Source organism: Austrofundulus limnaeus, unplaced genomic scaffold, assembly GCF_001266775.1.
Source record: "Austrofundulus limnaeus strain Quisiro unplaced genomic scaffold, Austrofundulus_limnaeus-1.0 Scaffold394, whole genome shotgun sequence".
Taxonomy (NCBI): domain Eukaryota; kingdom Metazoa; phylum Chordata; class Actinopteri; order Cyprinodontiformes; family Rivulidae; genus Austrofundulus; species Austrofundulus limnaeus.
The window spans coordinates 68,649-77,334 of NW_013952796.1; the positions used below are offsets into that span (position 1 = coordinate 68,649).

Genomic DNA, 8,686 nt, shown 5'->3' on the forward strand with positions numbered 1-8,686 from the left:
GCCTGGAACTGAAAATATGGATGGAGGACAACAGAGCTGCTTCATGGAAGAAGAACCTCAGCTTAGCCTGTTAGCTTTAGCATTAGCCCCGACTCTCAGCGCTACATATTCTCCTCTCGTCACTGGGGTCCTCCATCCACATGACAGAGAGGRRAACACAAAAATGACTCAGCCTGTAACTGAAAATATGGATGGAGGACCTCAGTTTAGCTTATTAGTTTGTCACGCTAGCACCGAGCTAATACATGCACCTACAGCAGGTCCATTTGTTCTTCAAATATTGCCTTTAAGCTAATTTTGTTGTTTCATGATATTTATAATACTAATATATTGATACTTTGCTAACTTCGATCTACTTTTGCCTCTGTTTTGCGTCGTCACGGTTGCTAGGCTAATTTTGGCCCACAGCCCCCACTTTAGGCACCTCTGCTTTAAAATAAAAATATATTTACATCTGCATTAGTAAAGACATGCAGATATGGTCAGATTTGTCCTGATTGCAGGTAACATGAGGTTTTTCTGCATGAAAAAAACTGTGTACTTGTATTTGTATATGAAAAAATGTACTTTCTTTTTTACTTCTTCTGGTGTCAGTACTGCTGTGCAGAAGTAATATTTCTCAGCAGTGATACCTTCTGACTGCAGCGGCCACATTTCCCAACACCTCCTGATCATTTATCTGTATCAGCATAAAAAGAGTATTTTAGGCTTGAAATGTAGTGTTGTAATGTGTGTTTGTGTTTCAGTTCCTCTGCTGTAACTGACGCTGCAGTTTGAATTAAAAAACTCACATCTGCAAAAACTCCTTGTGCAACTTTGTAACTTCTGTCACATTTAGTTGCTACACACAATCTTACCAGCTGAACAAACCAAGTGTGACATTTTATTAACAGACTTTCTGTTTTGCCAGATATTAAACTGTTCCGCTTTCAATTTCTACTGGAGTCTCCTCGAAATCCTCCAAGAGTTTGATTTCTAATCACTGTGTTAGCCAAGCCTTGTTGTAACCCTCCACTATGATGAGCGCTAAACTCAATTGTTTCCCATCAGATCTCAGGTTTTGTTTTGTTTGTTTTTTTTTTGTTTTTTTTTTAGTTTTAACATGATGCTGTTTCAGTGTTAACATCCTGGAAAACATAAAAATGTGACCCAAGTCTGAGATAAGGTTTCTGGTGTGTGTTTGTGTGCTCGCAGGGAGTACGTCTCAAAAGTGCAAGGTTGCCCAAATTTAACGTTCCTGCTTCTAAGAATAAAGTATTGTGCTATTTATAGCTCTCACTTGGGCCCCAAGACACACACGTCACTGAGTCCTGCTTACCAACACTGAGACCACAATGTGTGCGTGTGTTTGTGTGTGTCGTAATGTGAGGGAGGTTGTTTAAAGCCGGAGATGAGGAAATGCAAATCAAAAGTGCAGCTTCAGCAGAGATGTTTACGTGCGATCTGCAGCACTTCCTCTGCGCTCAGGTGTTGGTGTGGTTAGGAAACGTTAAACGGAAACACACACATAGCTGCTGCTGTTGTGCAGCTTCACTGCAGAGCCTTAAAGCCCTGTTTGTACCTGTGTGTGTCTGTGTGTTCTTTGTGTGCGTTTGCTTTTTGATCAAGTTCGAGCCTCGCCACTTGGAGAGGAAAGGTGCTAGCAGCGACGGCTGCTCGTCGACTTGGCCTTTTTGGGCGCCCACACACATTATGACACTTCAACGTCACTTCCACAACACTATTTATRAAGCTTTTGTGTCTTTTTAGGAACAGCGTGGGTTTGCTTTTCACCGGTGACTCACCGAGTGGAAGCAGGAGGGAGGAGAGAGGGATGGAAAAGGCAAAAGCTGCAGATGGATTCCAGCGTACAGAAACAAATGAAGCAATCAATAACTTTTATTTTTGTACATAAGGCATGTGGTTGACAACTTAAAGAGTCCTCTGTGTATAATAAAGTATTTAACAAAACATAGGAGTCAGAATGTCACAAAACTAAAMCAGATTTCATTGGGGAGGAGGCCAAAGGTCAGCAGAGAATTTGGCTTTTAAACGCTGATGGATGGATGTCAGAAAAAATAAAAACTAATTAGCATTTTCTCTGTTTTGTTTTGCTGCAGGTATTTTGGTGAGAAAACTGGAAAACAACTGAAACTAAAGAGGAGATCAACGAGCACAAATCCTGAAAACTGGTATTTATTTATTGGAAAGCCTACACCATAAATGATTGCGCTTAAGTTTAAATTCTGAGTATATGGATGACTTAAGTAAATTCATGTTTTATGTTTCATGTGTTAAGTTGTGCTACAATTGTTCCTCCCATCTAAACAAACAGATTTTTTGTAAAACCAGGCTTTTTAAGACTGGATACAGAACATAGCCTCTTAAACTGACACTGCTTTTGTTTGGAATTGATATACATATCTTCATTTGTTCCATGTACCTATTTATTTAGTTTAATCTAAACTAATCTATAGACATTATTGTTTTTTGTTTTTCAGGTCACTCAAGAATTCTGCTGTCATTTGGGAAAAACAGCATTTTTTCTACAAGATGTCAAAAGTGCTTTTCTGATGTTACCCACTAAACTTTCCCTTCTAATTCCACATCCTGCTTCCTGTTCCAAGTCTGGCTTTACCATCAGTCTTATTCAGAAATGGATGGCCCCTTCCCCTTTCTGTGAACTTGTTGGCAGCCCTCAAAGTTTCCGCTATCATGCTTGGTAGCTTTTGGACCTTGTAACCATCCATTACCTACCCTCTCAACTTCTCCACCAACCCCACTTCTACCCCTCTTCTAAATCACAAAAATGGAAGCCCATGCATCCGCTACCACAGGGCAGAAATGCTCAAATAAGGAAATAGTGAAGGAGAAAACACCTCTGCAAAGAAAGTGGGCATCTGAGCCTACGGCGAACTCCAAACAAAGCACTTTTGTTGACCAGGAGGTTAAACACCGTGAGAGTTTGCCAGTTGGTGCTACCGGAGGATCAGCGCCCCAGCAGAAGTACACAATCACAGGGAATTCTGCTAAGCTGCTATGTGGACCCTCTGCAGTTGGAGCCATAGGTGGTCCACCATCCCAAGACTCCCAAGGACCCTTTACACAGGCTTTTCCAAGGGGCTACTCCTTCCAGTTGGGCCAGCCATACCCTCAGCATCCCCAAACCGAGCGCTTTGTCTCAGGAGCCAAACCACAGCCCGGCCTAGAGGCTCATGCCTGGCCATTTGCTGGCCAACTACCTTCAGATGACCTGTACCCTGTAGGACATCCAGGCCATACTCACCCACATGGGATGGGGCGGTTTCCCCGACAAAAATCTCCTAGTTTACCAAGCTCCTTTGGACAGTATTCCCAAGCAGGGTCTGAGCCTGCAGAGGAGGGCTATGGGAAAAAAGAGCAAAAGCCAAAGAAGCCTGGTAAATACATCTGTCCCTACTGTCATMGAGCATGCGCCAAGCCCAGTGTCTTGAAAAAACACATCCGCTCTCATACTGGAGAAAGACCATACCCTTGCATRCCCTGTGGCTTCTCTTTCAAAACCAAGAGCAACCTTTACAAGCATCGCAAGTCCCATGCTCACGCCATTAAAGCTGGGCTTGTACCATTTTCATCAGAACTGTCTGCGGCCCGATTTGGGGATGTGGATCAGGCATCCTCACTTGGTGAAGCAGATGTGCCCTCAGATGGAGAGCAAAGCACAGATACAGACGAGGAAGGTGTCGATGCCTCCACCATGTTGACAGATAAGAGCAGCCCTATTCCGCAGATATCTTTCGAAGCTGACAAGAATGCAGGTAATTGTTTTTTACGCAACATATTTGACATGATAACTATGGTTTGAGGATAGTTTTTTTTATTTGGAACTTAAACCCAGGAAAGCAGTTTATCAGTATTGCCTGTTTAAGTTATAAGGCTCCCACATACTCGGACGTACTGTGTACAGCCTGTGAGCCATGTGGACTCTACGCATATTGTCCGCAGATGTTTGAGACTTCATACTTGAGTGTACTGACTGCCTGACAAATTCCTTAAGTTTTCAGTCACGATGTCAAGGACGAGGACAAAGAAATAGATTGAATTTAAGATTAAAAGCAACAAATGAAAATAATTTACTTTACCCAGGGTCTGAGCCATTTCCTCACACAAATGTGTTGCTCTCTGAAAGTCCTTATATTCCTCATTGATGTATCATTTAGTTTCTGTTTTCTAATCTCCTCCGTGAGACGTTCTTTCTCTATTTCATCTAAAAAATGAGGCAGATTCTCAAATTTATCTGCTTGGTGTTGCATCCAAAACAGTCCAATGTGAACTTGCCAGGCAGTTTGTTGAAGTAAAAAACTGATCTGTGCACRGACATGTCCAGCGGATGTCTGCATTGAGTCCGCCTCGAATCCGGGCGGACCTCCACGGAGGGAAGAACGCCCGAGTATGTGGGGGCCTTTAATCTCTGTCATTATGTTTTATTGTACTTCATTGTTTTTGCTACATAGGTGGTGCAGAGCCAGCATATGCAGATTCAGCTGAAGAACTCCCTMTCGGATCTATGAAAGTGCCTATCCTCATTTTCCCCAAGACTGGAGGCATTCCTCCCACTGGGATGGAGTGTCCTCCATTTCATGACATAAAAGGGTCACATCACATGCTGGGGTCAAAGGCAGGTGGAAGGGCACGCTCACTGGATGACTCCCCCACCGTTAAACAACGTTTGGCCCTGAAGCTGAATGACAAAGGGCAGGACTCTGATCCTAGCATGACCCAGTCCCTTAACCTCCTAAGTCCTCATAGCAAAGGCAGCACGGACTCTGGCTACTTTTCTCCCTTTGACAGTGCCGAGCTCCAGATCGGCACTCCCAATACTAATGTCAAAACGTATGAAGAGATTATGTTTGGTCGGACTTGGTATAACCGTCCCAATTCCAGGTCAAGACAGCCTATCACAGTGGGCATGGCAGGGGCAGACCCTAGCAGCCTTGTGAGCTTAAAGCAGTCAGGTGCTATTCCAGATATGGGGAAGACAGTCGAAGATCATGTCTCTCTTAGAGGAAATCAAGCAATTTGTGGAGATGCCAAGCAGTACCCAACTGGACCCTGTCAAAGCAATACAGGACTACTGGAGCCTCCATCGGATTCTGCAACTCTTATTAGGAGCAACTCCATGCCAAGTCCATCTCCTCCKAACCTCAGTGCTCCTCAAGGGATTCGAGGAAGCRTCTCGTTTGATAATATGGCAGCACCAGATGATGTGTTTTACCCACCAGGTCATCCCAGACTCAAAAGACAGACTGCATTTGAACAACCAGGTAATGAAGCCCACATAGGCGAGGCTGAGGGTTACGGACACATGGCCAAGAGCTTTACCTCATCTCTAGGTATGAAGATCAGTGAGCGCAGCCCAGGAGTCCCCGAGCAGATTGCCTATAGCCCATATGGTACTAAAGTCAGCATGTCTGAAATAGCCACAAGAAAAAGACGAAAAGAGAAGAGTGTAGGAGATGATGAGGACAGCCCTGGGCACTGTGATAGTAGCTGTAGTGGTTCAGTTGAGATGATTGGGGACTATGAATTTAAACAGGGCAGTTTTGATGGGTCAAGAGGGACTCCTACAGGGAAGGGCTCTTTTCACAGTGCTCACAGCCAGTCTGACAGTTTTGATACATGTGCCAGTATGTGCTCTGAGGACATTGCACTGTTTCCTGACTCAGAGGGCAGGAAAGCAGCCAAGAATGCCATATCAGTTATCCTGCACACAGATTCTCTCAGGCGTCCAAATTCCTTTGAGAAGTCAGAATCTTTTGAGCAACCAGGAAACCAACCCTCAGATAAAGCTCCAACAACTCAGTACTCAGAACAGTCTGACACGGATATCTTTGAGGATGCTCTGAGTCCTGAATCTGCACTTCTGAAGACTGAAAGCATGGAGCAGCAGGTACAAAGTGACAGTGATCTGGCATCCCTCTCATCTTCTTCAGCTGCTCCCTCACCTGGCCAACCATACCCCAACGCGCACCGACTAGTCCGACAATCCAACATCCAAGTTCCCGAGATTAGAGTGACAGAGGAGCCCGACAAACCCGACAAGGATGCAGAAGCTCCAGCCACCAAAGAGCCAGAGAGGCAGCAGCAGCATGTTGAGGAGTTCCAGCTACCACAGAGAAGTGACACTCTGTCCCAGATGCCAACAGAAAAGCTTCCACCTAAGAAGAAGAGGCTGCGCCTTGCAGATATGGAGCACTCATCTGGGGAATCCAGCTTTGAGTCCACCTGCACCAGTCTTTCTCGCAGTCCTAGTCAGGAGAGTAATCTGTCCCACTCGTCTTCTCTTTCCATGTCCTTTGACCGAGATGAGGGCCCCAAGTCTGTTTCACCAACCAAACAGGTACCCAATTACATGTCTGTTTTTAATATTTGCATGACAGCTACAACAATATAACCACCTGAAAACTTGGTATTTATTTTTGGTAATGAGTAGCAAGATACAAATTTTGGGGATTAAGCTTGTTGTGTTACATCAGTATATACTCAATCTAATTTGGATTTTGGAAGTTTTTTGCGATGCGTGTTTTGTAATGAGCTTTCAGTTGGTTTTACTCATGTGGCCCATTTGTCTACATTTGAAGTCCTTGTGTTGCAGAGCAGAACTTGTAAAAAAACAGAACATTAAGTGGCTTTTCCTCTTTTTGGGTTTTGTATCTTTTTCCAGGAGGACTCATTGACTTCTGGAGGTGCTGCAAAGCAGTCAGAGTTCCTGACTGTCCCCGGCAGTGGCTACTCCAGCCACCATCAGCAGAGGGAGATGAGAAGATCTTCGTCAGAACAAGCACCTTGCACGCTGCCCACAGAGTTGCCAGAAATGCGCAGTAAATCCTTTGACTATGGAAGCTTGCCCTCTTCCAGACAGGGTGAGCTCTACAGCAGTGCGTCTGCAATGAAGGAACGTCGGCGTGGATATCTTGTTCGACAGGTAGGACCGTGTAATACCTTGATTTTTAAATGATATTTTTCAGTTTGCTGTATGATTACCATACAGTTAAGTTAGAAAGTCCACAGCAAAGCAGGTTATTGTCACCAAAACACACTTGAGCTGCTTGAAAATCCTTGATTAAAATTCAGGTGGTTCTTTCTTTACAGACATCACTGTAAATATTTAGGATTTGTTTTAGAATTGGTTTGATCTCATCAAATAAAGGAGCAGCTTTCTTATAGTCTGCCATTTTCTGACCAATCAGAGCAGTCAAGACCTTTTAGGAGTTACCATAAAGACAAAGGAGCTACAAAAGTAGCTACGTTTACATAAGTAAAAAAAATGGCCAATAGGAATAAAAATGTGCAATGTAAACATCCCAGTGGGAATATTCTGATCTGACTCATGGATTGAAATGAATTTGTAATCTGAATAAGAGAGGTGGTCTGATCATATAATTCTGACTGGCTGTCAACCAGACCCACTTCTGCTTGGCTACATGCTAATATGTCAGGGAAACAAAATTTGTTGGTTAGCGATACATTTTTATTAGAAACTTTGAAAGTGCTTAAAATGACTGAATGCCTTGATAGTTGAAAGTACAGATGTGATGTTCGCGAACGATCCGAATCTTTTGAATGGCTCTTTACAAATAGGAGCTGAATCGCGGGCAGTAACGAGCCATTTGTAGTTCTATTTAGTTTATTCCTCATATAATCTTTATTTTTTTCATACTTAAATCGCTCCCGCTTTGCTTTTTCATGGAAAACAGGCAGAGTTGTGGAGTACAGAAGCTCACGTGAAAGGGGGAGGGGGGTTTCCACTTGGCAAACAAATGGTTCCACCCACTTGACGGCATTCCGTCATTACATACGGTTACGTGATGACGTATTTCCCTACGTGATGACGTAATACGTTCAAAATCGAACGGCTTTTTTGAACGGCTCTATGAAACCAACGGGTCCCCAAGATCCGGATCCCTTTAAAGAGCCATTTATCCCAGCTGTAGTCGAAAGTGTAGGAACGTGGAGTATTTCAACATTTGTCTGGATGGGTTCATCGTGGAAGTAAAACTTCTTCTGGGTTTTTTTTTTGGGGGGGGGGGGGGGGGGGTTTACAACTCTGCGCATGTCAGTGCCTCTATTCTAAATAAAAGCATGTAAATGCTCGTTATTATCCAGTTAATTAATTTTGTGCCCATTTAAACAATACTTTCAGGTTGTTTAATCCAAATACATAAAAGAGTTTTTCACTAGAGGAGAAAGAGGCTCATGAAGATAACTCTGGTGTCTCTTTTATTTTAATAACTTCCTTCCGTTATTTTCTACTCATTTGACAGGCTTCACTCAGTGTGTATCCAGAGGCAGTCCTCCAGGAACCAGGTGGAGCAGAAATGTCAATCAAACAGGAGAGTTTGGAGCATGGCGCGTGGCCTAGCTCATCTGGATCCCCACACGGCAGCATCGACCAGCCCAGCAGAACCAAACGAGCTGGAGGTAAGCCTTGTATTTATCTACTGATTAAACCAATCAAATAGAGTAATGCTGACCCTTCTTGAACTGGAGTGTCAAACACTAGTTCTATAAGACCCATTAATATAAATAAATACAAGAATATGAGCATCAGCTGTAGGTCCCAGAGGGATTTTGGACCTAAACCATGTTGGAGTTTTATTACAACAATACAATTCTTTCATAACAAGCTGTTGTTGGGTCTTTCTCTATAGACTGTACAAGACAGGGT

At 43.5% G+C, this 8,686-nt stretch overlaps 1 protein-coding gene across 1 annotated transcript in view; it reads left to right on the forward strand.

Annotated features, from left to right (window-relative positions):
* The window catches only part of hivep2a (HIVEP zinc finger 2a), an 82,842-nt gene that overhangs the window by 56,761 nt on the left and 17,395 nt on the right, over positions 1 to 8,686 (forward strand). The window contains exons 2-6 of the mRNA XM_014023909.1: positions 2,100 to 2,171; positions 2,481 to 3,776; positions 4,473 to 6,358; positions 6,683 to 6,943; positions 8,283 to 8,439. Of these exons, the coding sequence (XP_013879363.1) occupies positions 2,789 to 3,776; positions 4,473 to 6,358; positions 6,683 to 6,943; positions 8,283 to 8,439 (3,292 nt within the window). The 5' untranslated portion in view covers positions 2,100 to 2,171; positions 2,481 to 2,788. The remainder of the gene's footprint in view (positions 1 to 2,099; positions 2,172 to 2,480; positions 3,777 to 4,472; positions 6,359 to 6,682; positions 6,944 to 8,282; positions 8,440 to 8,686) is intronic.